The sequence below is a fragment of the Mandrillus leucophaeus genome, unplaced genomic scaffold, assembly GCF_000951045.1.
Source record: "Mandrillus leucophaeus isolate KB7577 unplaced genomic scaffold, Mleu.le_1.0 Scaffold669, whole genome shotgun sequence".
Classification (NCBI taxonomy): domain Eukaryota; kingdom Metazoa; phylum Chordata; class Mammalia; order Primates; family Cercopithecidae; genus Mandrillus; species Mandrillus leucophaeus.
In genome coordinates, this window is record NW_012107241.1 from 1,300,696 (window position 1) to 1,326,568 (window position 25,873).

Below are 25,873 nucleotides of genomic sequence, written 5' to 3' on the forward strand. Positions count from 1 at the left end.
AGTTACAACCATAGACTTTCCAAATGCCCAGTAATAAGACACATGTTCTACCTCTGGAAGGTCAAGCCAGGCCCTTCTTTAGTGCCCTCCTCTGGGATCTACTTTCCCACAAGAAAATACACCCCTCACAAAAAACTATCTTGAAAAACTCAAAGAAAGGAGGAGCTTATGGGAGAAACCCCAGGCAAGAAGGAAGAGCATGCTTTTTCAAACCCTCTGACTCCGTCACAGAGGACAAACGGGCACCTCTTGCTGGGCCCAGATGTGATTGGGTTGACAGGCACAGAACTGTTAAGACTTTTTTGTGGTGACTGCCATGGTCCTTGTCACCTCCTGCCCCACATCCCGTGTACTCACTGGTGACCTGAGGTTTTGTTCCTTCTCACTTGCTCTACCCTTGACTCAGTGACTTCCCTGGACTCTCTGGGCTTGGCGGCTGCCCTCCAGGCCCAGGCCCTGACCTCGTCTGCCCCTTTGACCTATGAGTGTACAAATCTCTCTGTCCCTTTCAGTCTGGCAAACAGGGTTGGAATGTTTTCAAAAGGAATTTTACCAGGAAGCTAAAAAAAAAAAAAAAACCCAAAACAACCCCCACCCCCCACCACCTCACAAAATCCAGAAAACGAAAAGCAAATACAGAGGAACGGATGTGTATGTGGAACACTGATTCTTCCTCCTGAGGTCACAAAAATCTGGCCCAGACTATTCTGATTAATGTGATTCAGGAAGCCCCCAGTCCCCATGGTCCTGCCTCACTCAGCCTCTCAACTCCCAGTGGCCTCCAAGTAGAGCTGCTGGGTTTGAGGGATGAGTACCTCCTTTTAAGCTCTGCTTCCTGCGGCCCTGTCATGCTCTGTAGCATCCCCTCCACCAACTTGTGGATTCTGCCCCTGACCGAAATTTCCCGCCAAGGGAGGAAGATGCAGGCCTGCCTGCCCTCCAGCGCCTCCTGTGGCTCAGGCCCTGGAAGTCTCTCTGTTCTGTTTTTTTCTTTGAAGGGTGTTCCCAAGCCAACTGTGACAGGTGGTTCTGCCTTTTGTGGAGTTTAGCAACTTTGTCTATTTTAAGAAACCATCTGGGATTGCTGAAAGCAGTTGTCTCCTCAGGATGGGTGAAATCAAGGGGTTAATTTGATCAAGTCGGCCTGCCCTGCTTGCTTTTTGGTTTTTCCCTTTTTCCATGAAGCACAAGGCTTTGGTAGCTGAAGGAAACAATCTTCACCGGCTACTTTGTGATAACATTCATAGGTCACCATGAGAATGGCGCTACAGTCATTTTTCAGGAACTTGGGACAGCTCTTGTCCAGCGCAAACCGATCGAGACCACCGACCTTTCAACTAGACCTCTGCAAGTACTCCAGGGGTGGCCTTTTGACATCAGAGGGCCAAAAACTCCACCCTCAGATCACAACACAACCATTTTCTTTTCTTTCTTTCTTTCTTTTCTTTCTTTCTTTTTTCTTTTTTTTTTTTTTTTTTTAGACAGAGTCTCGCTCTGTCGCCCAGGCTGGAGTGCAGTGGCGTAATCTCCGCTCACTGTAAGCTCCACCTGCCAGGTTCGTGCCATTCTCCTGCCTCAGCTTCCTGAGTAGCTGGGACTACAGGCGCCCGCCACCACGCCCGGATAATTTTTTGTATTTCTTTTTTAGTAGAGATGGGGTTTCTACTAACACGGGGACCACCCGTGTTAGCCAGGATGGTCTCAATCTCCTGACCTTGTGATCTGCCTACCGCCACCTCCCAAAGTGCTGGGATTACAGGCGTGAGCCACCGTGCCCAGCCAGCACAACAATTTTCTACACATATATCCTTATGAAATGCCATGAACCCCAACTACACTTGGGCAGAACGAACCTATTACTTAAATTTTCCCCACTCCCAATCACCCTTCCCCATGCCTTAGACTATCCCACTTCCCTCAGCCATAAATATCCCTAAGGCTTATCTTGGGGAGGTGGATTTGAGAGCTGTTCTCCTACGTCCTCACTCAGCAGTCTTGCACATAAATCTTTCCTCTTTTGCAAAACTTCTGTCACAGTGATTGATTCACTGTGCGCAGGCAGACTGGCCCTGGACCTGGCGGTAATATAAGTTGCCAGGACCAGCAGACCCTGAAACTCCCCACCCCTGCCCTTCCTATATTCTGCTTAAAATTTGGTGGAGGAACCTCATTCTTCCTTTAATTGCAGAACAGAAATGTGTTCTCCCTGAGTGTAAATGAATGCCTGAGCCCTACCTAACGCAGGAAACTCTTGCCATCTCTCCAGTTGCTCCCTTAAAAATGGTGCTCCGAGGAATGATCTCACAGAACTCAAGTCTTGACCATTTTATGATATCAAATTTCTTAAGCTCATAGTGACAACAGTACAAGGACGGTGCTTTGGACCTATGGTCTCACACCTCCCTTCCTTCAGCATCCTCCCTAGACCCAGCCTTGAACCCGTTGCTTGGCATGAGGTAGGGCCTCAGTGCCTCAGTGGCTTTCATAATTATTTTCTTTACATGGTGAAGTTGGGAGAGAGTTGAGCGCTTCTCTAGAGGAGGGGCCCAGGTAAGGCTGAGAGGGGGCTCCGAGAAGCTCCTTCCTCCACAGCCCTCTCCCAGCAGCCACTGTTGTTCTCCATGAAGGCACCTCTGGCTCCTCTACTTCCTATGATCCAAATGGGTGGGGACAGCAGGAGACTGGGCTGTTCTTCAGGCCAAAGCAACCTGGTAGTGGGAGTGGATGGCACAGAGGAGAAAGCAGTGGCTAGGAGTCAGGTGGAGATGATGTTTTGCCCCCTGAGGGCTCCAGGTCAGCTTTGCTCTAATTTTGTTTTCACTTGTTTTCACAATCCTGGAGGGAGAAGTGTCCAGAGGCTTGGGAAGGTGGACCCCAACTGCGGAGAAACACAGGCCAAGACCCACACACCACAGCCCAGGTCTTGTGGGTGGACAGGAGAAGTGGTTCTGATTCCCGTCTGGGCAGTCTCAGGGACACAGTTCAGGAGTAATCTACAGGAGAAGCTGAAGGACAGTGGAGTTATCTTCCCTGCTCCTTATCTCCCTTCCCCAATGACAGGCTTCCTCCTGGCTTCTTCCCAGAGGCCCTCTGGTCAAGATGGACACATTAGCCAGGAAGACAGACACTCACCACCAGCCTTGGGCACAGGACAGTGGAGCTGACTTCTCTGGGAAGAGATCTGAGAGTCAGGGGACCAGGGAGGCATCCCCCTTCCCAGCAGCTGGGTGTGGTTGACCTCCATGTCTTCCAACCAGTCTGGCCTCCACTCCCACAGGGGCAGGGAGAGGTTGGGGGTCAGGAAGATGTCATCCCTTGGGGAGGGAGGTGATGAGGCATCTGTCAGGGAGGGTAGAGGTGTCTGTGGGGGGTTGACCTTCAGCCCCTAGGGGCCAGTTTAGTACAGGAAGCTTAGGACCAGCTCAGGGCATGTACCCAGCCCTAAACATAACCTAGCCCCAACTCAGCCCATCAGTCCCAGAGGCCACATCCCCAAGGGCTTGATCCATTTGTTTCTTTAGGGAGAAGTGATTGAACTGTTTCCTCCCAGCCCAGCTCTGGCCTTCTATCTGCACTCTCCTTGCACATCCCCATTCCCTGGGCATTCTTCTTCTGCCACCATGGGCACCTCTGTCCTGGATAATCCTTGCCCTCCCATTTAGCACAATCCTGGTTGTTTTTCCTGGGGGCAAAGGGTAGAGTTAGGGTTAGTAAAATGGGGATGGGGGATCTGATGGTGCATGTGGGGAAGGGACACCAAAGCAGCCAGGACCCTGCACTACCTTCTACTGACATGGAGATAAAGGTCCCACTCTGCTGGGAATGTCAGGGGTGAGCCCAGTGGCTCCTCAGCCCCAGCCACTGACAGGGCAGGAGGATGGAATTGGAAGAGGATGGAGCAACCTTTCGTGGAGACTCAAGTCAGGGTAAGAGGGGAGTCCTAGAGGCAGGAAAATGGACCTACAGTTGGCTGCCTTTAGAACTGGACAATTTAGGCCAGGCTCAGCGGTTCACGCCTATAATCCCAACACTTTGGGAAGCTGAGGTGGGCAGATCACTTGAGGTCAGGAGTTCAAAACCAGCCTGGCCAACATGTAACCCCGTCTCTACTGAAAGTACAAAAAAAATTAGCTGGGCGTGGCAGGTGCCTGTAATCCCAGCTACTCGGGAGGCTGAGGCAGGAGAATCTCTTGAACCTGGGAGGCGGAGGTTGCAGTGACCTCAGATCATGCCACTGCCTGGGCAAAACAAACAAACAAACAAACAAAACGAAACAAAACAAAAACAAACAAACAAACGAATTGGACAATTTGTCCTTGTTCTGTGGGTGACCTTGAGCAAACTAATAAAACTATCTGACTTAACGTTTCCTCATTGGGATAAGAGGGATAAAGAATATTCCACATAGACTTTCAATATTAAATGTATGCAAAGCACTTATCATAGTACCTGAGATACAATAATCGTTCAATAAAACTAGTTGTTTTAACAATGATGACATTATGATGGTTGTTAGAAAGGCGAGGGGCATGAGTGAGGAGTAAGATGGGGAGACCTCACCTACCTGTGAAGACGCAGTCTGCCTCCCTGGGCTCTAGACCAAAACCAAAGCTATCCACTGCCACTGCCAGGGCCCGGGCAAAGTGGGCATCAGCGAGGAAGGAGCCATCAGAGGAGCTGACAAGGCTGGCTCTGGCGCTGGCAGCATTGTCCTCAGAGGCTGAGCCCCAACCATTGGCTAAGGAGCCCTCGCTGGGGGTGGGGGTGAGGCAGGGCCGAGGTGGGCACAGCAGGACTCCCCCCTCGGACCCCACTCCTCCTCCGGTCCTGTCCATGCCCGTGAACTCTGAGGCTGTTGGGGTGCTGATATACCCATAGGTGGTGGGGGGTGAAGGAGCTCTTGGCATGGGAGAGACGCTGTTCCTAGGGAGAGGCAAAAGGGGAGACAGCAATGGTTTGGGTGGAATGGGGGTTGTAGTAGCAGAAAAGCCCCAGTTGAGGGAGGGCGGAATGGGTGGAGAGGCGCGTGCTCCCGTAGCTTTTCTGTAGTTCTTTGGCTATCTCTCAAGCCACTCACCTGGGAGTCTCCTCACCCTCACTGAGTTCCAAACACAGGGCTACTTCCTCAGGGGTCAGCACGCTGTCTTGATCCTCCCCCAGGGATGACAGTGAAGAGCTGGACAGGTGACTGGAAGCTGGGCTGGGGCCAGAGAGGGAAGAGGCCTGAGGGCTAGGGGGACTGCAGGGGCTAAGGATGGGAATGGGGGCTGTTGCCAGTAGGATGGAGGAGGGAGCCTGTGGTGCCACCGGAGGCCTGATCAGGGTGAGAGAGTGACGGCACAGTGGTTAATACAGCTCTTCAAGTCCTTTCTCCCCTTCCCCAGCCTGTCCAATCCCAGTACACACTCCCACACCCCCTCTCTCCCAGCCCTGCTTCCGGACCCCATACCCTCTTACTGGGTCTGTTGACTCTGAGTTGGGGGAGTTTCATGAGGAGAGAGGGGTGCTGGAGGGAGAGGACGAGTAACCAGCTCATTTGAGGAGCTGAGGAGTTTCGGTCCCAGGGCCCGCCAAGCAACCAGAGCTTGGGGCACAGCTCCTGGGGAATAGAAGCTTGGTGTGAGAACTGGCATCTCCATCTGCTCTGGAGCTCAGCCTGCCGACCCCCCCACCAGCCCCCTTAGCTACCTGTCCCCTACTCCATCCAACCCTCATCAGCCTCCTCAGGGAAAGGAGGATGAGCCTGTGGGAGGGGCCTGGGCTGGTGAGCCCCTGCACCCCTACACCCTATCTCGCCCCTTCACTTCCATTTCAGGGACCTTCTCTCACCTGGGCTTTGGGAAAGGTTCTTGGAACCTCTGTTCCCCAACTCACAGGCCCGGAGCTCCAAGGGTTGGCTGCCCCGGAGCAGTGGGGAACTGTTGACATGCTGCAGCTCTGCAAAGAAAGAGTTGGTGGTTGCGGGGCCCAGGATGGACCTTTCAGATCCCAGCTGCTGTCTCCATCTTCAGTCTTATTCAATTCAGCCTGCAGGACCCGGAACCCAGAGAAAAGAGAGGGAAACCCCCCTGAATCCCTTCCACACCCCCATCTTCATCCAGCAGCTGTGATAGGGTAGAAGGAGCACTAGGCTTGGAGTCAAAAGACCTGCCCAGCTCAGCTGTGTGACCTCAGCACGGTCCATGTACCTTTCTGAGCCCCAGTTTCATGTGTAAACAACCACTTTGAATGATGGTCTTGACAATTAAGTAAAACAGATTGTGCAAGTTCTTGGCCTTGATAGATATTTTAAAAAAAACTTCCTTTTCCTTGACTGTATTCATTCCAATCTTCCTGATCTCTATACCCTCACATTGCTACTCTCATGAATTTTGGCTCAGTAAGAAAAATACTCCTTCTTTTCTTGGAGAGAATCTATGAATTTCCATTTCTCACATTGCAAGTATCTCACATGGCTCTGGATAGCCCTGCTCTGGGAAACTCGACTGTCTCTCACTTGAAAGGTGGGGTAGACTGTCAGGTTGAGCTGAGTGAGTAAGACAAAAACAGGGATCGACACACAATGTCGGCTGGGACAGGAGACAGTTGGCTAGTAGGAAGAGGAACTTCAGAGTAGGAAAAGGTATTGGTCTTTCCCAGGGAGGCAATGCCCTGCCCATAGCTATTCAATACTTTTTGTTGAATGGAAGAACGAACGCATGGGTGATACCAGAAATGTGGATATAAACACACAGTGGGAAGAATCACCTACAAGATGGAAGCTGTCATCTGGCCCACATGGGCAGTGGAGAGACAGGGCTCTGAGTGAACTTTCACAATGGAGAAGCTGGAAATGAAAGAGACAGCCCCAATTGTGTGCAGTGACCTGTGATCATGCTTCTTGGTCAGGCCAGAATGCAAAAGGGATCTAAGTTTAAGCCAGACAGGAATAGGGTAATAGAGGAAAGAGATTTTTCCAGGACCAGGAACCTGAAGACCATCAAAGGAGAAAAGAAACAGCCTTTAGATTAGTGTCCCATGACCAGAAGCCCAACTAGGAAAGGGTTTCCCATCTTGGTGGACCAGGGACTAGGCAGGACCCTCAGGGTAGAGCTATCTAGTCAGTCTCGTATCAGAGATCTGGAGGCCACTATGGGCAGCTTCAGAGCAAGGAAGTGAGCCAGGCTTTGGCACTGACCAAGACCCCATTTATGTACTAGTGGCCAGACCTTCTGATCCTTTGGGATGGAAACTCATCAATGACTAGACTCCCTCCATCAAAGTTTCCTTTGGTACTTTGGCTGTTTGGTTTTTGTTGATTTTCTATAGCTTTCATATGACCCAGGTAGTCCTGGGAGCCAACTTCTGGGTTGGTGCGCCAACTCTGCTATCATCAGCTTCGTCTTGTCTAGTGCCTGGCTTCTTGACTAAGCTCAGAAATGTGAGCACAAGTTGGTTGACTGGTTTGAGTGGAAAGGGAAAGAAAACAGCCAGGCCTGGAAAAGGCCACTTTTATCCTAGCCTGTTTCACTTCCTCTAAGGGACCCTGGTAACAAAAGCCATCCTCCTACATTGCTTGGAGTTACTTGGACTTTAGTTTCAATTCTAATTGAATAAACTATACAAGAAAAATGTTATCAAGGTGAAAGATTGAAACTCATTGGCCAAATTGCAATAAATATTTGTTTGAATAAAATAATGAATGAATGACGTTATTCAGTGCATGTATCTGGCAAAGTGAGCAGAACTAAGAACCTGTTATGATGGACGAGAGACAGGAGGCTGCAATTGTGAGGATATCAGCACTAGAGAAGAAACCCCAACTAAGGCCAAATAATAAGAAAAAGGAACAAGCAGATAAAGGGGAGTGGGGGGCAATGGGAGAGGCTGCCAGTTTTAGAAGAGGAAGAAACAGCAGTAGAATCAGCTCCATGGCTCTGCAGAAGACCATAGCATGATCTTGCTGCTGCTGAGGTCCTGGGAGGTAGAGGTAGAATATCTAGTGTCCACCAGCCAAGGAGTTGCTGTGGTTGACCTATCCTGGGGACAGTGGTGAGATGGGGCTAGAGTGAGGAGAAACAGGGAGTGAAGTAAACCACAGGCTAGGAAGCTTCATCTCCAAATTGGAACCCTTCTTAAGAACTGGCTGTAGAAAACCACTCACCTCTTTCCAGTAGCATTACTGTTCTATGAGGGGCTATCCATTCCATTAAAGTCGGTGTAGTTCTTCGTGGGAAGGCTGTTTTTCAAATGAGACTATTCAACCTCTTTTTATCTGGTGTTTCATTACCACCAAGGATTTATAATCCAATAGCTCTGAGGCAAAGCTGGTAAGAATGCCAGCTTCACTGATATTTAGAGTCATAAAATTCTGGATATTGAACAAGCTCTTAATGATCTTAATCTATCTTTGTCTTATTAAAAGTTGGATTAAATCCACTTAAAAAAAAAAGACTTGGCTGTAGAACATTTGTTACGTCTTACTTATCAGTACAGAAGACTCAAGAAGACAGCAGGTAGAGTGCAGGCCAGTGTTCTGCAGGCCAGAAATAGGAAAAAATACTCAAAGAGAGAATCAGATTTCCTGAGGGAGCTCCAGAGAGACTCAGAATCGCCCTCAGAGGCAGACTACCCTGCCTTCAGGTTTGAGTCCTGTAGCTAATTACTTGCAGAAGTTTGAACTAGTAACTCAATCATTCTGGCCCTCTTCCTGTCTGTAAAATCAGAGAAATAGTAGCCAGCCAATCTATTGTGAGGATTAAATGAAGTAACAAATATAAGTAAAGCACCCAGTATATAGTCATTGATCAAGAAATGGAGGCTATAATTATTTTTGTCTGGAAAGTCAAAGAAGGCAGCTGGGAGTCAGGAGAGAAACCTCTCCAGAAAGGAAATGCCCATTCCTCTCCAAGAAGTGAGTTGGAAGTCGGTGCCCAAGCACACCTGTATATAGTACACCAGGAGATGAACTCATGAGAGCCTGAGGCTTCGTGGCAGCACTGGTCACATTCCTCTAGGCTCTAGCATTACTTGTATGCTAGTCAGCACTTTCGTTAGGCCCTGAACCCTTAGAAGTCAAGGGCTGTATCTGGTGTCTCTTGTGTTCCCCATGTCTGGCATGCAGTGGTGCTTATTAAATGTTTGCTGAGTTGAATTGACTGCAGAATTAGGGCTCACTGCTGGTGTAGCCAAACTGAAACAAGAGGACAGTGCAAAAAGCTGAGGCTATTGCACCCCTAGCTGAGTACTCTGGTGGTAGGAGAAAGAGGTCTTGTGTCCACCTAGAGAGGAGAATGGAAGGAGGGTATGGAGGTTCACCTCGCTCCAGGCTTTGAGGTCTCATTCCCATCACATTCCCACTCCTGGGCCCCTCTACCACCAGCTCAGGCTATGTCTATTCTCCCTCTCCTTACCCTGCTTCTTTTTGGCCTTCCAAGCCTCTGTAGGGGCCAGAGACAAGCGTGGAGAAGAGAGTCCCCTGCGGCTGCAGAGGCTGTCTGAGCTGGAACAGGGGCTGGAGAGTCGGGCCAGCTGGGGTGGTAGGCGCCTGACAGCTGGGACCTGGGGACTTGGCCTGGCTGGGGGACTGGAGGGCAGCTCAGCGATGAGGGAGCCATAAAAAGTGCTGGTGTCTGGAAGCAGGGGCACGCCGGGGCTTCGGGAGTCCCAGGAGAGCACTGTGATATAAATGACAGGAGGAATTATGGTGAGCATGTCCCACTCTCCATCCCTGGGATCACTGCCCCCAGCTAGGCCCTTGCCCCCACTGAGCATGCTCACAGGAGCGACGACAGTCTAGCGGGTCCCGGGGGTCCGCCCCCAGCCTACTGCTGAGGCTGCTGCTGCTGCTCAAGTCCCGAGAGCCAGAGGTGGAACGCCAAGTGTCTGCCAACCACTGGGAGTCACTGTGATCCATCCTGGGGCAGTGGAGGGAGGGGGTGAGGCCGGGAGAGACAGGGAGAAGTGAGAACCTTATTGGCCAAGACCTCCTGTTCAGAGGGCAGCAGAAGAGGGCAAGGAGTTGGTGGTATCTGCTTTATCCTTACTACTGCTTCTCAGCTTTTCACAGACTCCTTAAGATCTCTGACCCATCCCCCAAACTCAGCACCCTTCTATTCCTGGATGAGGGGAAATCCAAGTCACCCAGAGCTGGGAGGTAGTAATGACAGACAGCTATGTTTGCTGAGGTGAAAAGAAGACCTGAAGACAAATCTGGTTTGACAATCCCTATCTGTCACAGCTTAGCTTGGGTATGTACATCTGTTGTACTTGGGTAAATACATCCTCTCTAAGCCTCAGTTTTCTCATCTGTAAAATGGTAACAATTAGACCTTCTACACTCAAGGCTGATGGTCTGAGTTTAAATGGGGGAAATCTGAGATTACTCAGCTGGCAGAGCAGGAGCTTGCTCCATGGATGTTGGCCTCTGGCTGCCTGAGTGATCCTTCAACAACAAGGATCTGAGCAAGGAGTTTCTCTGCATAAGACCTTCAACGGCCCCTCATTTACCACGGTAGAGCCCAGGTACCTAGCATGGCTAACAGGACTCTCCTTGGTCTGGTTTCCAACTCCCTAACTATATCCTTTGCTCTGACCCATCTCTCACCCTATACCCGAGCTAGAACAAATGGTTTGTCTTTCCCTATGGACATATCTGGCTATTACTTGCTGCTTCATTGCTTTTCCCTCCACCCTCTTCTTACTGTCAGGGTACTGTGGAATCTTCTTTCTCCTATGTTTTTCCACATTGACCCCCTCCATGTGTCTTGTACCCACTTCTGCGTGGCCAGTACGGGATTGCACTCATATCCCCTCATGCCTGTCTCTGCCTACACTGAGAGATCCTGGCAGGTGGAGGCTCTTCCAAAAGAATGAATGAACCACAGATCAGAATGGAATCTCCCTCCAGGACAGAGCAGGAGTTCCCAGGGAAGCCAGAGAAAGCTTAGGGCAGAGCAGACAAAGCCAGGAGGTAGCTGAAAGAAAGAAGACAGTGAACTCAGAAAAGGTCAGAACACAACACCAGCCGGCTTGGACCCCTGCTCTGGGCTGAGGACCTGACAGTGAAATGGCAGCTCTAGGCCTGGATGTGCTGGCACACAGTAGGTGCTCAGTAACTTCTGTGGATAGATGCAGACCTGGAGTGGGAAGCCTCCCAGAGGAGATCTAATGAAATAAAGAGCCAAGAAAGCAGACAGAGAGATGAAGCGGTTACTTAGTACAGAACTCAGAGAATGAGAGCAAGAAGGATGTGTTCTCTATCAGCATGATGTCCCAAAACTGCAGACTTGTCCTGGCAGCCAAATATACCGGAAGCAGAAGGGCCTATGGGCAGATCCTGTTTTTGAGAACAGTGAGGAAGAATCTATGATGTAGGCACCGAACAGCCTCTGCTGTAGCTGTGGATGGATTATGATGCAGGCACAATGGCTCAGTGAGAGAATTACTGAGTGCAAAGGCACTACTTGGTAGACCATAGGTGCACACATAAGATGAGACATTCGAGCTGGTTGTCTCATGCTGATTATTCTCCACCTAGCAGGGTTAGGCAGCAGGAGAGGTGGGGTGATAAAAGCCCTGGACTGGGGATTCAGAAGGCCAGTCTCTAGTTGGGCAGCCTTGAGTAAAGTCACTCAAGTTCTATGAGTTTCAGTTTACTGGTCTGTCAAGTGGTGTGATAGGAATAGTAATGACAGAGAAACGAACTCTCAGTTGGAATTACAGGAGAGATTCATGTACGAGAGTCCCAGACTGCCTGGCAGGTAGACTAGTCCTCCATTCTTCTCTGTTGCAGCTGCACTGTCCCTTGCCACCCTCCCTTACTACAGACCTCCCCCTTCACCTCTCACCTGTGTTTTAGGATGGCGTCCTTACTGGTATATCTGTACAGACCTGGGAGAAGACAGGAGGAAGGCTAAATCCAGAGGCTGAATCACCTGGCCAGAGATCCAAAGCCCCTGCACCAGTCTGACTGGATGCTGAGGAGGCCTGTATATGTGTGGGACCCCTTAGAATCTCACCTGGGCCCAGGTGCACCCCAGCTCGGCGCCGGCGGTGGATACACACAGCGGTGCCCAGAAGCAGCAGCCAGAGCACAACACCACAGGTGGCAATGACCTCAGGCCGTTTCAAGGTGGCCCTCAGCTGCTCCAGGGTCCAGGGACCATGCTCACTGGGTTCTCGGGTGGCTCGCTCCATGGCCTGCTCTGTATGGGATGCAGAGCTCAGGGGGAGGGGGAGTCGAGGCAGTGAGGGCCTGGCAGGCAAGGGGGAAGAGCTAGAAGTGTGAGGCAGGAGCAGGGAGAGAGGAAGGCGGGATGCAGGCTGAAGGGTAGGGTGGGCCTGTGGGTACTGCCCTCACCTAAAAGGAGGCAGACAGGGCTACTGGGTTCTCCAGCTCCAGCACCAGTGACTGCAGCCACTTGCACACAGTAGGAGCCTGGCATGCGGGTGGCGATTTCCAGCTGGGTCTGCTCACCAACCACAGTCCAGTTGGCTGGGGGCAGTGACGTGTTGCCCAGGCTCCAGACCTGAGGCACAAGAAGAGGTGAACAGCTGCCTCAGGCACCATCCCAGAAGCTAAGCCCTTTGTCTGCAGATCAGACTCCAGGGATGTGGTTATTCTGCCCTGCCATCCACTTGGGGAATGCACCCAATTTCCTATTCCCCTCCTATTCTCCCAACCAAGTGAGAGCTACCTCTCTCTAGATGAACAGAAGAAGGGCAAAAGCAATCTGCTAAAATACATGTAACATAGTAGTTTTCAAACAACAGCAGCCTTCCAAGTCACCTGGAGGGCCTGCTAAAGTATAGTTTGCCAGGCCCGTCTCTGAGTTTCTGATTTATTAGCCCTGAGAAAGGATCTCAGGGTTTGTGTTCCTAACAAGTTCCTGGGTGAGGCTGATGTTGCTGCTCTAGAAGTCACACTTTGAGCACCACTCCCTTATTCACAGCCTAGTTTGATCTAGTCTGTTTCTTATTCCTGTGGCCTTAGCCCCACTTTCCATGTCTGTACACTGGGGATAATACCCCACGGTGGACTGTGAGGTGAAACGGGATCAGGGAGGTCAAGTGCTTGGCAGGGTCTGGCACAGTGGGTCCTTGCTCAGCAAAAGAAGGTTTTCTTTGCTTCTCTGCCCAGGTGCCTTTCTCAGTGCACAGAGCAAGGGTATGCAGAACTCTAGAGAAAAGAGATGTCCTGGCAGCACTAGGAAGGGCTATGTCAGTTTGTGGGGGTACCTGGTAGCCACGGATGATGCCATTGTGGTTTTCAGCAGGTGGTGGGACCCAGCTCACAAGGACACTGCCATTGCCAGGTTTTAGGGTCACCTCCTGGGGTGGGGCACTGGGCACTGGAGGGGTGGAAGAGAGGCTATGAGGGGCTCTGAGGGAGAAGACGCTAGGGAAAGGAGCTGGGATGGGGGACACAGAGTCAGAACCCCACCAAGGAGACAAGAAGCCTCTCGAAGCTCTGCTGGCCTGGCCAGGGCAGAAGGGAGTTTCAGAGTAGGACCCATAATCTCCCCCCAAGACTGAAGCAGACCAGTCCAGGGGCCCCCAGATAAGAAGGAGCCAGAGGGCATATTGTTGGGTTCTGAAGGGATCAGGCCCTGACCTTTTTCCGGCAGCCTCAGGAGCAGCACGTTGCTGTCAGGGCCTCGAGCCCGGCCGGAGGATGGTCTCACTTTGAACTCATAGTCTTGGCCCCAGTGGAGGCCTCCAAGCTCTGCGCTCTGCCAGCCGGCCAGCAGCTCCTCTGCCCACGGAGCTCCCTGGTCTCCCGGGGCAGTCTGGGTCCTGAACAAGGCCGTGTAAGATTGGGCAGGTGCAGCAGGGCCGCTCACCTGGGAAGGAGTTGCGAGGAAGGGCGAGGGGTCAGAGAACTCAGGAACAGCCCTTTCTTGAGCTCTGGACTGGCTTTCACCCTTAGCACCTGGCCCTTACCTTCCAGCTGAGCCACACAGCCGGTCCAGGCTTGGGGCCCTTTGTGGGGTCCGGGTTCAGCAGTGTCACATTTTCCAGCTGAATTCGCACAGCCAAAAGCTCCACGGGCTCTGTGTAGTCCTGGGGCTCTGGGGGGAGGATGGGGCTGGGCTGGGGCCTACAGGCCGGAGTGACAGAACTGAGGTGTGGAACATCCCTCAGCCAGGGAGGAACCCCAGGGAACCCAAACTCCCAGAGTCTCCAGGTCTTGAGCATTCCGATTTCTACTCTATCTAGCAGGGGGAACCTCCCACTACATGAGACCCCCAGCACTTTGACCCTGACCCCACATACCTTAACCCCAGCCCAAACCAGAACATACCACCCTAACTGGAGCCTGCAGCCTGGTCCTGATTTTAGCCGACCCCTGTCCTTACCCTGGATGGACACCCGGGCTGCGCGGCTCTCCCTGTGTCCTGCACTGTTGGCGGCCACACACATGTAGGCCCCTGCATCACTCTTCTCTGCTCTTGCCATCAGCAGGGACCCCCCGGACACCTGTCAGGGCCAGGTTCACTGTGAAGTCTCCTACGTGGGGAGGGGCTCTGAGCTGGGGGGAGATTTGAGGTCCCCCTGCTCTCCCCTCCTCAAATTCTACTGGAGGATGCGGGGCTGGAGGGCAGGTCAGTTCCTCAGGGTGTGCCCAGGTCTGCCCAGGCCAGGATGAAGTGTGGGAGAGGGGGCCACACTTACCGTGTGCCTTCCGGGCTGGAGGACCAGGGGTTTCCCATCTTTCCACCATGAGACTGTGGGCTCTGGGTGGCCCCAGGGCGGCCCACATTCCAGAGTTAACTGCTCACCCACCACAGCTACCATGTCCCGAGGCTGGATCTGGAAATCCTCCCGGAGGACTGTGGAGAGGATGGAAGGTGACAGGGAGCAGGGCCCAGGCCTCCTCTCCCTCCCTTATCACTCTTGCCCCCTTCTGCTTTGCCCACCTTCCTGGCCTCCCATTTTGGGCCAGCCCCACCCCAGCTTGCCCTCCCAAGCCTTGCAGCCCGGGCCTCTGCTCTCAGATGTTCCCTTGAACATTCAATTCATATGTCTCCACCCAGGTTTGCCCCACCCTGAAGCTCCCCTCCCAGACCTCACCAGCCACAGAGAGCCGAGCGCCTCTGCTGACTGCTGTGCCCAGCCGGTTGCTGGCCTCACATGTGTAGACACCAAGGTCTGTGGACAGGGCCTGGCCATCGTGGGCATGTCCCCGGGCAGGGGGCTGCAGCAGCAGAAGGGTCCCATCAGGCAGGAGGTGGTGTGGGTCTGGGGGCACCATGCTCAGGGGCTGCCCATTCAGCAGCCAGCGGATGGTGGGAGGTGGCTGGCCCGAGGCTCGGCAGCTCATCCTGGCAGGGCCAGGGCCCTGGAACAGCTGGTCCTGCGGGTGGACTAGGATCTGGGGCGGGGAGTCCTGAGCCATGCCTCCTGGGAGGGAAAGGGAGCAGAGCCCAGTCTGATCACCAGCAACACCCCAAATTCCTGGCACCCCCTCATCTGTCTTCTCTTGTATGCGAGTTTGCCAGATGACCTGTACTCTGAACTACTGAAGGCTGCCCCTCAAAGAACGAGCTGGCTGGTAGGAGAGAGGGCCAGTATGCACAGCATCCAGGCCAGGGCTTGCATAGTATGTTCTCTCTCTCTCTCTCTCTCTCTCTATCTATCTCTGGCGTGTGCGCACACGCACAAACACACATACACTTACACACATTAATCATCATCATCATCATCATCGTCATCATCATTCTCATCTCTGGTCCCCCCACTGCAAAAGGGAAGCAAGCAGTCAGCAGGCCTCTTCTGCCCTGAGCAGGCCTTGGATGGAGGGAGCATGGGCCAGGAGAGGGAGAGCAACTCACCCATGATGAGCAGGAGCAGCAGAGGCCGGGAAGCCTGGCCCCCCCAGAGGCTTTCTCTTCCAGAGCCCATGGCTACCTCAGCTTTCTGTCCTTGTCCCGAGCACTTTGTCCTGCTGCTCTGAGCTCACAGCGAAGAGGGAAGGAGGGGCGGGGTGGGCTGGTGGTGGTTGTTTGTGACCGAGACTCTGCCCCAGGAGGGAAGCGGCTTTGAGGAAACCGATGCTTCCTGCCTGGCCCTCAGTGCCTTGGAGAACTGGGAGGAGACCAGAGGCGAGAAACTCTCTGACCTCGACCCTTTAGCTGTAACCTCTGACCCTAACTTCAGCGCTAAGCTTTATCTCATGATCTAGTCGGGGATTTCTTACAGGGTATCTTTACACTAACCATAACTCCAATCAGAGCCTTAATCCTCTATTTAAATCTTATCCCCGGATCCCAATCCTTAACCTTTTGCCACCTGCTAGAGAGGAATGAAAACCCCAGGAGTCTCAGGACACAGCAAGAAGCTGAGGACAGAGGGCAGTGGGGCTGCAGGCTGGAGAGGCTGAGTGAAGTGGAGCAGGGGTGGATTGTAACACCCTGGTCCATTTCCCCAGGGGCAGATGAGCCAGGGGGTGGGGTAGAGTGGGAGACAGGAAGGACTCAGAGCCTCGGGGACAAGCTGGGAGATTCCCACAGGATGTGTCCATATTCAGCTCAGAGTTGGATGAAATAAGCTTCTCTGGAGACCTTGGGCAAGTCAGTTTCCTTCTCTGTAAAATGGAAATAATAATAGTAGTTCCTACTTTGTGGGATAAAGTAATGATGAAACACATAAAGGATAAAACCACCGGCATCTGGTGCCTGACGCAATAAGAGTGATCCATAAAGCTGAGCCAACATTGTGTATTTGTTTTTAGGCCCATCTTATCACTGAAACTATTATTGGAGGATCCTCGGCAGGAGTATTTTTCAGGCCCTGGAAAGGCGGTTGGAGTAAAAGACCTTTTAAGAGTCTTTCCAGTCCCAAGAGCCTGTGTCCATGTCTGTAGCAGGCAGGCCTTGCAGCTTTTGAGCCTACAATGTCGGCTCTTGCCCGCTGCCCCCTTTCACCCACAACCTAGACAGAGGCCACACTCCCCTCTCAGATCCCAGCTCGTGTTTACCGGTCTCTTCCTTCCAAATCTGGAATCTCAGCCATTTCCTGGAGCTGTTCCCGGAAGGCCAAGGCCAGGCTCTGGGGCTCAGCGGAAGAGTATCCAGCCTTTGTTCCCAATTGTTCCTGGCTGGCTTCTCTGCAGGGCCCCTAACCCAGCTGACGCCCTCCCTTCCCCCCTCCCCATTCCCATCCTGGCTTCAGTGCCAGCCACAGCTTAACAGCCTGTCAAGTAGAAGGCTCCTTCACTCCTCTTTCCTCTCAAACTCAGACCAAGACTGACAAAGATAGAATCGGAGCAAGGAAACACCATGGTCTCTACAAACTGGGGCGTTCGCAGAGGCTAAAGAATAGGCAGAGTGAAAGTCATAGGGTGGCAGAGCTGGAAGGATAGGAATTGGGGCCAGGGAACAGAATGTCACTACCCTTAACACCTCTAATTCTGAAATCCCAGTTTTTGTTCTCTGGACCCAATTCCTATCCCAAATTCTGTGGGTGTGTCCTTACACTAATCATAACTCCAATCAGAGCCTTAATCCTCTATTTAAATCTTATCCTTGGATCCCAATCCTTATCCATTTGCCACCTGCTAGAGAGGAATGAAAACCCCAGGAGTCTCAGGACACAGCAAGAAGCTGAGGACAGAGGGCAGTGAGGCTGCAGGCTGGGGAGGCTGAGTGAAGTGGAGCAGGGGTGGATTGTAACACCCTGGTCCATTTCCCCAGGAGCAGATGAACCAGGGGGTGGGGTAGAGTGGGAGACAGGAAGGACTCAGAGCCTCTGGGACAAGCTGGGAGATTCCCACAGGATGTGTCCATATTCAGCTCAGAGTTGGATGAAATAAGCTTCTGTGAAGACCTTGGGCAAGTCAGTTTCCTTTTCTGTAAAATAGAAATAATAATAGTAGTTCCTACCTTGAGGAATAAAGTAATGAGACACATAAAGCACAGAACCACTGGCATCCAGTGGCTGGCGCATTAAGAGTGATCCACAAAGCTGAGTCAACATTGTGTATTTATTTTGGGGCAGGCAGAATGGAGTCAAGTTTATGGGGTCCAGGATCTGTGAGGGCAGAGTGATGAAGGGGAGATTCATATGGACACTGAAGTCAGCTGAGGATGAGACAGGAAAGGATGTGGTGGGACTGGAGGATTTACTGCACAGAAGGCCAATTTGGGATTTCCCAGGTACAGAGTCTCCAAGACTGTCTGACTCCCTGACTGCCAGCTCCCCGAGAATGTCACTGTCAGCGGTCTGCCTTTAGACTCCTCTGCTTCCACGTTGGACCTGGGGAGACTAATTAAGGCTCGCTAACGCTTTAATGCCAACTAGATTTTACTCCAGTCTTCACAATGCAGAAAGATGGTAGGTTTCCCTCAGGGGAAAATAAGGCAAGTTTCAAAGGAATTCCAATCCATCACTAGCCCTGTCCTCAGCAGGGTGAGAAAGGAGAGGTGAGACGGCCTGTGTGCACCGCAGGGACAGAGCCCCAGAGGCTCCTGCAGCCTGAGGAATGGCCCCTGCCCCACGGACACACGCCCGGTGCCTGGAGATCACCTTCAGCACAGCCTTGCCCTACTCCCAGGTTCTGGAGAGCTAGGTGCTAACACCTGAAGGTGATAGGAGGGGCAGATTCCTCAGTTGTTCCTGCAGGACACTAGAACTTTTTCTCCAGGGCACTCAGAGTGACATGCGGTGGTGGCCGAGGGGACTTCCCAACAGTAGGGTATGTCTGGATGGCTCCCAGAGACTGCCCGGCTCATTTCCAGCAACCCGGCGCATCCGCATCCTCATTGTCTCATTTCCACAAACTGAGGAAGAGCCGACTGCATGAGTCATGGGGATGATGTGGCTTGGTGGGAGCCGCCTCCAATTGCTTTTTCAGGGAAACTCTGTTCTGGGGCTCTGGTGATGTGCAGTCCCGGTGACCAGCTTAAGCAGTGCCTTCCTTCACCCCTAGTTCCAGTGTTTTGTGTTTTCTAACTCCCCCTGCATTGCTTGTAAGAGGGAGAAGAGAGGGGAAGTACCAAGTGCCCTTCTGAGCAAACCTCCAGAGGAAACTTCTCTTCAATCTCCGGCTCCTGGCTTCTTTGGCTTTCTGCTCTGTGATCTCCGAAGATGCAATCTGAGACTCCCGCTGGCCAAGCTGGTGGAGAAAAAGGGATAAACTCAGGTGGGATTTGGAGTCAGTTACACTGAGGTTGAGATCCTGCTTCCACCTCTTATTGGCAGAGAGATCTTGAGTACGTCACATAACCTCTCTGAGTCCCACTTCCCTCATCTGTAAAATGTCTGCATGAGGTTTACAGACAGTAGACATGGAAGTTCTTTGAAAACACTAGATAGGTGTGAGTTGTCCTTTGAGTGTTCTGGGATCAGCATGCCTGACCAACACAGCCATAGCCAATACCAGCTACCCCTTGATATTCTTTGTGGATTTGAGACTCACACTTTTTGCCTTCTTGTTTTTTCCCCTTCTTTGCTTGAGTCTGCTTGGTCTCAATCTATAAATTCTCATGTTTGTTCCAAGATGCCAACAGCTGGAGGGAAATTGAGTCAAGAGAGAAGACAGTAATGACTTCCTCTTAGCTGGCTGGAAAACTCGCCCTAAGGCCACTTCACTCTACAACTTCTATTCCCTAGTTTCTGGTCCCATCAACATCATGGGTGATTTTAGGTGCCTGGAATCTAAAATCACATTGAATACTCTCAGTCCTACATTTTCACAACTTTCTTGACACCAGTGACTATGGCTCATACTACATTTTCTCAACTTTCTCGACACCAATGACTATGGGTCACACCTAGCTTAAACATTGCCCAGTTGGAGATTTCAAGGAGTGCTGACATCAATATTTAACCATTTTCTCACATGTCCAGGAAGAAGGGGAGATCAGTTACTGTTCTTTGTGTTCACCCTGTCAATGCCCTCCAGTCAAAGACCATCAGGAACATACCTATTGTTGAACAAGTTGATTTACTCCTTGTAGCTTGAGAGAGTGCATGCCATGGAGAACTATGGAATGTCTCAGTAAGAATGCTGTTAGAAAGAACCTAGTCTAGGATTTGGGCTTTGATTGGGTGATTTCGAGGACAGTCCAGGGAAGTGAGGCTTCACTCAAAATTGGGTGCTGTTGGGAAGAAAGGACATGCAATGATTCTTTGCAGAGGAGTGTCTTTGTAGTATACCAAGTGGTTCTTTTTCTTGTATGTGTGGTATATCAAGTGGTTCTTTTTCTTCTTTTTCTATTATAAACAGTGCTGCTCTGAATCTTTATTTTATATGTCCCCTAGTATAACTGTTTAAGAGTTTCTCTAGAAAATAAAAGTAGGAGTAGAAATATCTGGGTCTTGAGGAGTACAAATATTCCACTTCAGATGAAATTAGCAGATTGTTTTCTGAGTCAATTGTAACAACGTCCTTGAGCCATGTCCTCAGAGCAGTTGGTGGACTTCTTAATTTTTGCGAGTCTACTAGAAGAAATGGTATTTTATAGTTGTTTAATTTGCATTGCCGGGTTAAAAAATAATGAAGCTGAGCATCTTTTCAAGGGTTTACTCACAGTTTAGGTTTTATCTTCTGGGAAATATCTACTTCTACCTTTTGCCCACTTTTCTATTGCTTATTTGTCTTTTTCTCAATAACTCTTAGGAGTTTTTATGTATTCTGGGTAATAATTCTCTGTGGAGTAAAGATGCTTTAAAAACAAGTTTGATCTCATATTTTATTTCTTTATAATATAACAGAAATTGTTAATTTTACTGTAGATATATTTATTAATATTTATTTTTATGTTTAGTGTATTCTTTCTATTTTTAAAGGAAACTTCATCTACACTAAAGTAAATACATTATTCCACATTTTCTTCTAAAAGTTTAAACATTTTACCCTACGATTTTTGAACTATCGCTAATTGATTATTTTATATGGCTTGAGGTAGGGATCTATTTTTTCAGATGGTAACCTACTATCCCAGCTTAATCTCAGTGACCTGCTATGATTTATTCATACATCAAATGTTCATGTATACATAGCTTGTTTCATTAGCCTATTGTCTATTCCTGCATGAATACCACACTTTGTATATTACTAGAGATGTAATAAGTTTTGCTATCTGGTAGGGTGTTTCTCCTCCCTCTTTCTTTTCCAGGAGTATCTTGGCTATTCTTGGGTCTTCTGCTTGTTAAGTTCTTTGAAAATATTGTGAAATTTTTATTGGAATTGTTTGGAATCTATAGAAAGAACTAGCATTTAAGTCTTCATATTCAGGAACATGTATACTTCTTTTTAAATTTAGGTCTTCTACTTTATAAAACTTCTATAATAAAGTTTTATAAATCACAATATATAGATTTTACACATATTTTGCTATATGTATTCTTAGCTTACTTGTTATACATTGTGTTGCAGATTATCCATAAAGATAGCTGCAATAATCCCTACCATCCTGATGCATATCCATTTACAATGCTTTTTTCCTATCTCATGAAGAATAAAATTTATTTCCAGCCCCCTGAAGCTGGGCTAGCCTTGTGAATTGCTTTGGCCCACAGAATATAGTAGAAGTGATACCACAGAACTTTCAAGACTAAGTTTTCAAACTAATTTTGTTCTCTCATGATATAGTTTGGATGTTCATCTGCTCCAAATCTCATGTTGAAGTATGTATTAGTCAGTTCTCACACTGCTATAAAGAATTGCCCAAGACTAGATAATTTATAAAGAAAAGAGGTTTAATTGACTCACAGTTCTGCATGGCTGGGGAAGCCTCAGGAAATCATGGCGGAAAGAGAAGAGGCACATCTCACATGGCAGCAGGTGAGAGAGAGCAAGTGTGTGAAAAAGGAACAGTCAGACACTTATGAAGCCATCAGATCTCATGAGAACTCAGTCACTATCATGAGAACAGCATGGGGGACATGTCCCCATGATCCAATTACCTCCCACCAGTTCTCTCCCTTGATGCATGGGGATCGTGGGGATTACAATTCAAGATGAGATTTGGGTGGGGAACAAAACCTAAACATGAAAATGTAATCCCCAGTGTGGGAGATGGGGCCTGGTGGGAGGTGTTTGGGTCATGGGGGTGGATCCCTTACAAATGGGTGGGTGCTGTCCTCACGAATTCTCTCAAGATCTGGTTTTTACAAAGTGTGCAGCACCTCTTTCCCTCTCTCTTTTGCTCCTGCTCTTGCCGTGTGATGTGCTGGCTCCTCCTTCACCTTTCGTCATGGTTGTATGCTTCCTGAGGCCCTCACCAGAAGCAGATTTCTATGCCATGTTTCTTGTACAGCTTGCAGAACTGCGAGCCAATTAAACCTCTTTTCTTTATAAATTACCCAGCCTCAGGTATTTCTTTACAGCAATGCAAGAATGGCCTAACACACTGCATTTTGCCATTGGCCAAATTCTAGTCTTCCATTATAATGCTAATACAAATATTTGCCCCTGGGTTATCTCACATTTTCTTTCATTTTAGTTTAGTTTAGTTTTCTTTGAGATGGCGTCTGGTTCTGTTGTCCAGGCTGGAGTGCAGTGGCGCGTTCTTGGCTCACTGCAAGCTCCTCCTCCCGGGTTCACGCCATTCTCCTGCCTCAGCCTCCTGAGTAGCTGGGACTACAGGTGCCCACCATCATGCCTGGCTAATTTTTTGTGTTTTTTAGTAGAGATGGGGTTTCACCATGTTAGCGAGGATGGTCTTGATCTCCTGACCTCGTGATCCGCTCACCTCGGCCTCCCAAAGTGCTGGGATTACAGGCATGAGCCACTGTGCCCAGCCTCATTTTAATTTTTGTAGGTACATAGTAGGTGTACATATTTATGGGGTACATGAGATATTTTGATACAGGCAAACAATGTGTAATAATCACATCAGGTTAATGGGTATTTACCTTTTACCCATAAAAGTTTTTATCCTTTATCCAAATAATCCAGTTATACCCTTTTAGTCATTTTAAAATGTACAATAAATTGTTGTTGACTGTAGTCACCGTGTTGTGTTATCAAATATTGGATGTTATCCATTCTGCTTGATTATATTTTTGTACCACTTAACCATCTCCACTTCCCCACCTTTACCCTACACTACCCTTCTTAGCCTCTGGTAACCATCATTCTACTCTCTATCTCCATGAGTTCAATTGTTTTCATTTTTAGCTCCCACAAATAAGTGAGAATGCATGAAGTTTATTTTTCTGTGCCTGACTTATTTTATATAACATAATCACCTCTATACTTCTATCCATGTTGTTGCAAATGACTGAATCTCATTCTTTTTTATGACTGAGTAGTATTCCCTTGCGTATATATAGTATATGTACTACATTTTCTTTATCCATGTATCTATTGATGGACACTTAGGTTGCTTCCAAATCTTGGCTATGGTTAATAGTAATGCAGTAAACATGGGAGTGCAGATATTCCTTTGATATACTGATTTCCTTTCTTTTGGAAAGGAAAGATATATCTAGCAGTGGGATTGCTGGATCCTATGGTAGTTCTATTTTTAGTTTTTTGAGGAACCTCTAAACTGTTCTTTACAGTGGTTGTACTAATTTACACTCCCACCAACAGTGTACAAGGGCTTCCTTTTCTTTACATCCTTTCCTGCATTTGTTGTTACCTGTCTTTTGGATAAAAAGCCATTTTAACTGTGGTGAGATGATATCACATTGTAGTTTTGATTTGCACTTCTCTGATGATCAGTGATGGTAATTACTTTTTCATATGCTTGTTTGCCACTTGTATGTCTTCCTTTGAGAAATGTCTAGTCAGATTTTTGCCCAAGTTACTGAATTATTAGACATTTTTCCTGTTAAGTTGCTTGAGCTCCTTACGTATTCTAGTTATTAATCCTTTACCAGATGGATAGTTTGCAAATATTTTCTCCCATTCTGTGGATTTTCTCTTCACTTTGATAATTGTTTCCTTTGCTGTGCAGAAGATTTTTTTAACATGATGTGATCCTATTTGTCCATTTTTGTTTTGGTTGCCTGTGCTTATGAACTATGACTCAATAAATCTTTGCCCAGCCCATGTCCTGGAGAGTTTCCCCAATATTTTCTTGTAATAGTTTCAGTTTAAGGTCTTAGATTTAAGTCTTTAATCCATTTTAATTTTATTTTCATATATGGTGAGAAATAGGGTTCTAGTTTCATTCTTCTGCACATGGATATTAGTTTTCCCAGTACCACTTATTGAAGAGACTGTCCTTTCCCCAATGTATTTTTTTGGCACCTTTGTAGAAATCAAGTTCACTGTAGATGAATGGATTTGTTTCTGGATTCTCTATTCTGTTCCATTGGTCTATGTGTCTGTTTTTATGCCAGTATCATGCTGTTTTAGTTACTATAGCTCTGTACTATAATTTTAAGTCAGGTAATGTGATTCCTCCAGTTTTGTTCTTTTTGCTCAGGATACCTTTGGCTGAAGAATGTCATTGATATTTTGATACAGATTGCACTGAATATGTAGATTGCTTTGGGTGGTATGAACATTTAAACAATATTGATATTTCCAATCCACAAATATGGAATATGTTTCCTTTTGTGTGTGTCCTTTTAAATTTGTTTTATCAGTGTTTTACAGTTTTCATTGTAGATATCTTTCACTTTGGTTAACTTAACTCTTAGATATTTTATTTTATTTGTAGCTATTGTAAATAGGATTACTTTCTTGATTTCTTTTTCAGATTGTTTGTTGTTGGCATCTAGAAATGCCATTGATTTTTGTATGTTGATTTTGTATTCTGTTACTTTGCTCTTTTTTTTTTTTTGGGGTGCAGTCTTTGGGTTTGTCCAGATATCATCTGCAAACAAGGATACTTTGACTTCTTTCTTCCCAGTTTGGATGCCCTTTATTTCATTCCTTGTCTGATTGTTGTAGCTGGGACTTCCAGTAGTATGTTGAATAACAGTGGTGAAAGTGGGCATCCTTTTCTTGTTCCAGATTTTAGGACAAGGGCTATCAGTTTTTCCACATCAGTATGATACTAGTTGTTGGTCTATCATATGACTTTTATTGTGTTGAGGTATGTTTGTTCTACACCCAGTTTTTTAAGGAGTTTTATTATGAAGGGATGTTGAATTTTGTCAAATGCTTTTTCAGCGTTGGTTAAAATGACGATAGGGTTTTTGTTCTTTGTTCTGTTGATATGATGTATCACACTGATTAACTTGCATATGTTGAAACATCCTTGGATAAATCCCAGTTAGTTATGATTAATCATGTTTTTAACTTGTTGTTGAATTTAATTTGCTATTATTTTGTTGAGGATTTTTGCATCAATGTTCATCATGGATATTGGCCTGTAGGGTTGTGGTTTTTTTGTTTGTTTGTTTGTTTGTTTTGCATTTTTGCATTTTTGTTGGATTTTGGTATCAGGGTGATACTGGCCTGGTAGGATGAGTTTGGAAGTATTCCCTTCTCCTCTGTTTTTGAGAATAGTTTGAATAGGATTAGTATTTGTTCTTCTTTAAATATTTAGTAAAATTCAGCAGTGAAGCCATTGGATCCTGGGCTTTTCTTCGTGGGAAATGTTTCATTACAGCTTCAATCTTGTTACTTTTTTTTTTTTTTTTTAGACAGGTTCTCGCTCTGTTGCCCAGGCTGGAATGCAGTGCTGCCATCACAGCTCACGGCAACTTTTACCTCCTGGGCTCTAGTGATCCTCCCACCTCCCCACCTCAGCCTCCTGAGTTGCTGGGATCACAGGTGCACCACCATGCCTGGCTAATTTTTGTATATTTTGTACAGACAGGGTTTTGGCATGTTGTCTAGGCTGGTGTCAAACTCTTGGGTTCAAGCAATCCTCCTGCCTGGTTTTTACTCAGACCATGCTGGCAGTTGATAAGATTGTTCCCACTCAGATTAAGGGTGGGTCTGCCTTTTCCAGTTGACTTGCTCAAATGTTAATCTCTTTCG

The 25,873-nt window shown here is 48.4% G+C and overlaps 1 protein-coding gene across 2 annotated transcripts; it reads right to left on the bottom strand.

The window, feature by feature from the left end:
- Positions 1-2,310: 2,310 nt before the first annotated feature.
- ROBO4 (roundabout, axon guidance receptor, homolog 4 (Drosophila)) lies at positions 2,311-16,364 on the bottom strand. 2 transcript variants are annotated; one of them, XM_012001685.1, is made up of 18 exons: positions 15,816-16,364; positions 15,055-15,384; positions 14,656-14,813; positions 14,340-14,460; positions 13,924-14,051; positions 13,595-13,823; positions 13,219-13,331; positions 12,341-12,509; positions 12,000-12,185; positions 11,829-11,871; positions 9,760-9,896; positions 9,393-9,656; positions 5,830-5,937; positions 5,458-5,599; positions 5,078-5,314; positions 4,565-4,923; positions 3,133-3,339; positions 2,311-3,005 (listed from the first exon to the last, which is right to left on the bottom strand). In XM_012001685.1, the coding sequence occupies exons 1-18, from the start codon at positions 15,883-15,885 to the stop codon at positions 2,983-2,985; spliced, it is 3,024 nt and encodes a 1,007-aa protein (XP_011857075.1). In that variant the 5' UTR covers positions 15,886-16,364; the 3' UTR covers positions 2,311-2,982. The 2 variants fall into 2 exon arrangements, with proteins under 2 accessions (XP_011857075.1, XP_011857076.1); XM_012001686.1 differs by having other exon boundaries at positions 15,055-15,178; positions 15,816-16,024.
- Positions 16,365-25,873: the final 9,509 nt, after the last annotated feature.

Coding starts and splice junctions, on each gene's coding strand:
- ROBO4 (XM_012001685.1), bottom strand. CDS start 15,885: ATGGGCTCTGGAAGAGAAAGCCTCTGGGGGGGCCAGGCTTCCCGGCCT. Junction 12,186..12,340: donor CCCTGTCTGCCTCCTTTTAG/GTGAGGGCAGTA, acceptor CATCCCATACAG/AGCAGGCCATGGAGCGAGCC. Junction 9,897..11,828: donor GACGCCATCCTAAAACACAG/GTGAGAGGTGAA, acceptor CCACTGCCCCAG/GATGGATCACAGTGACTCCC.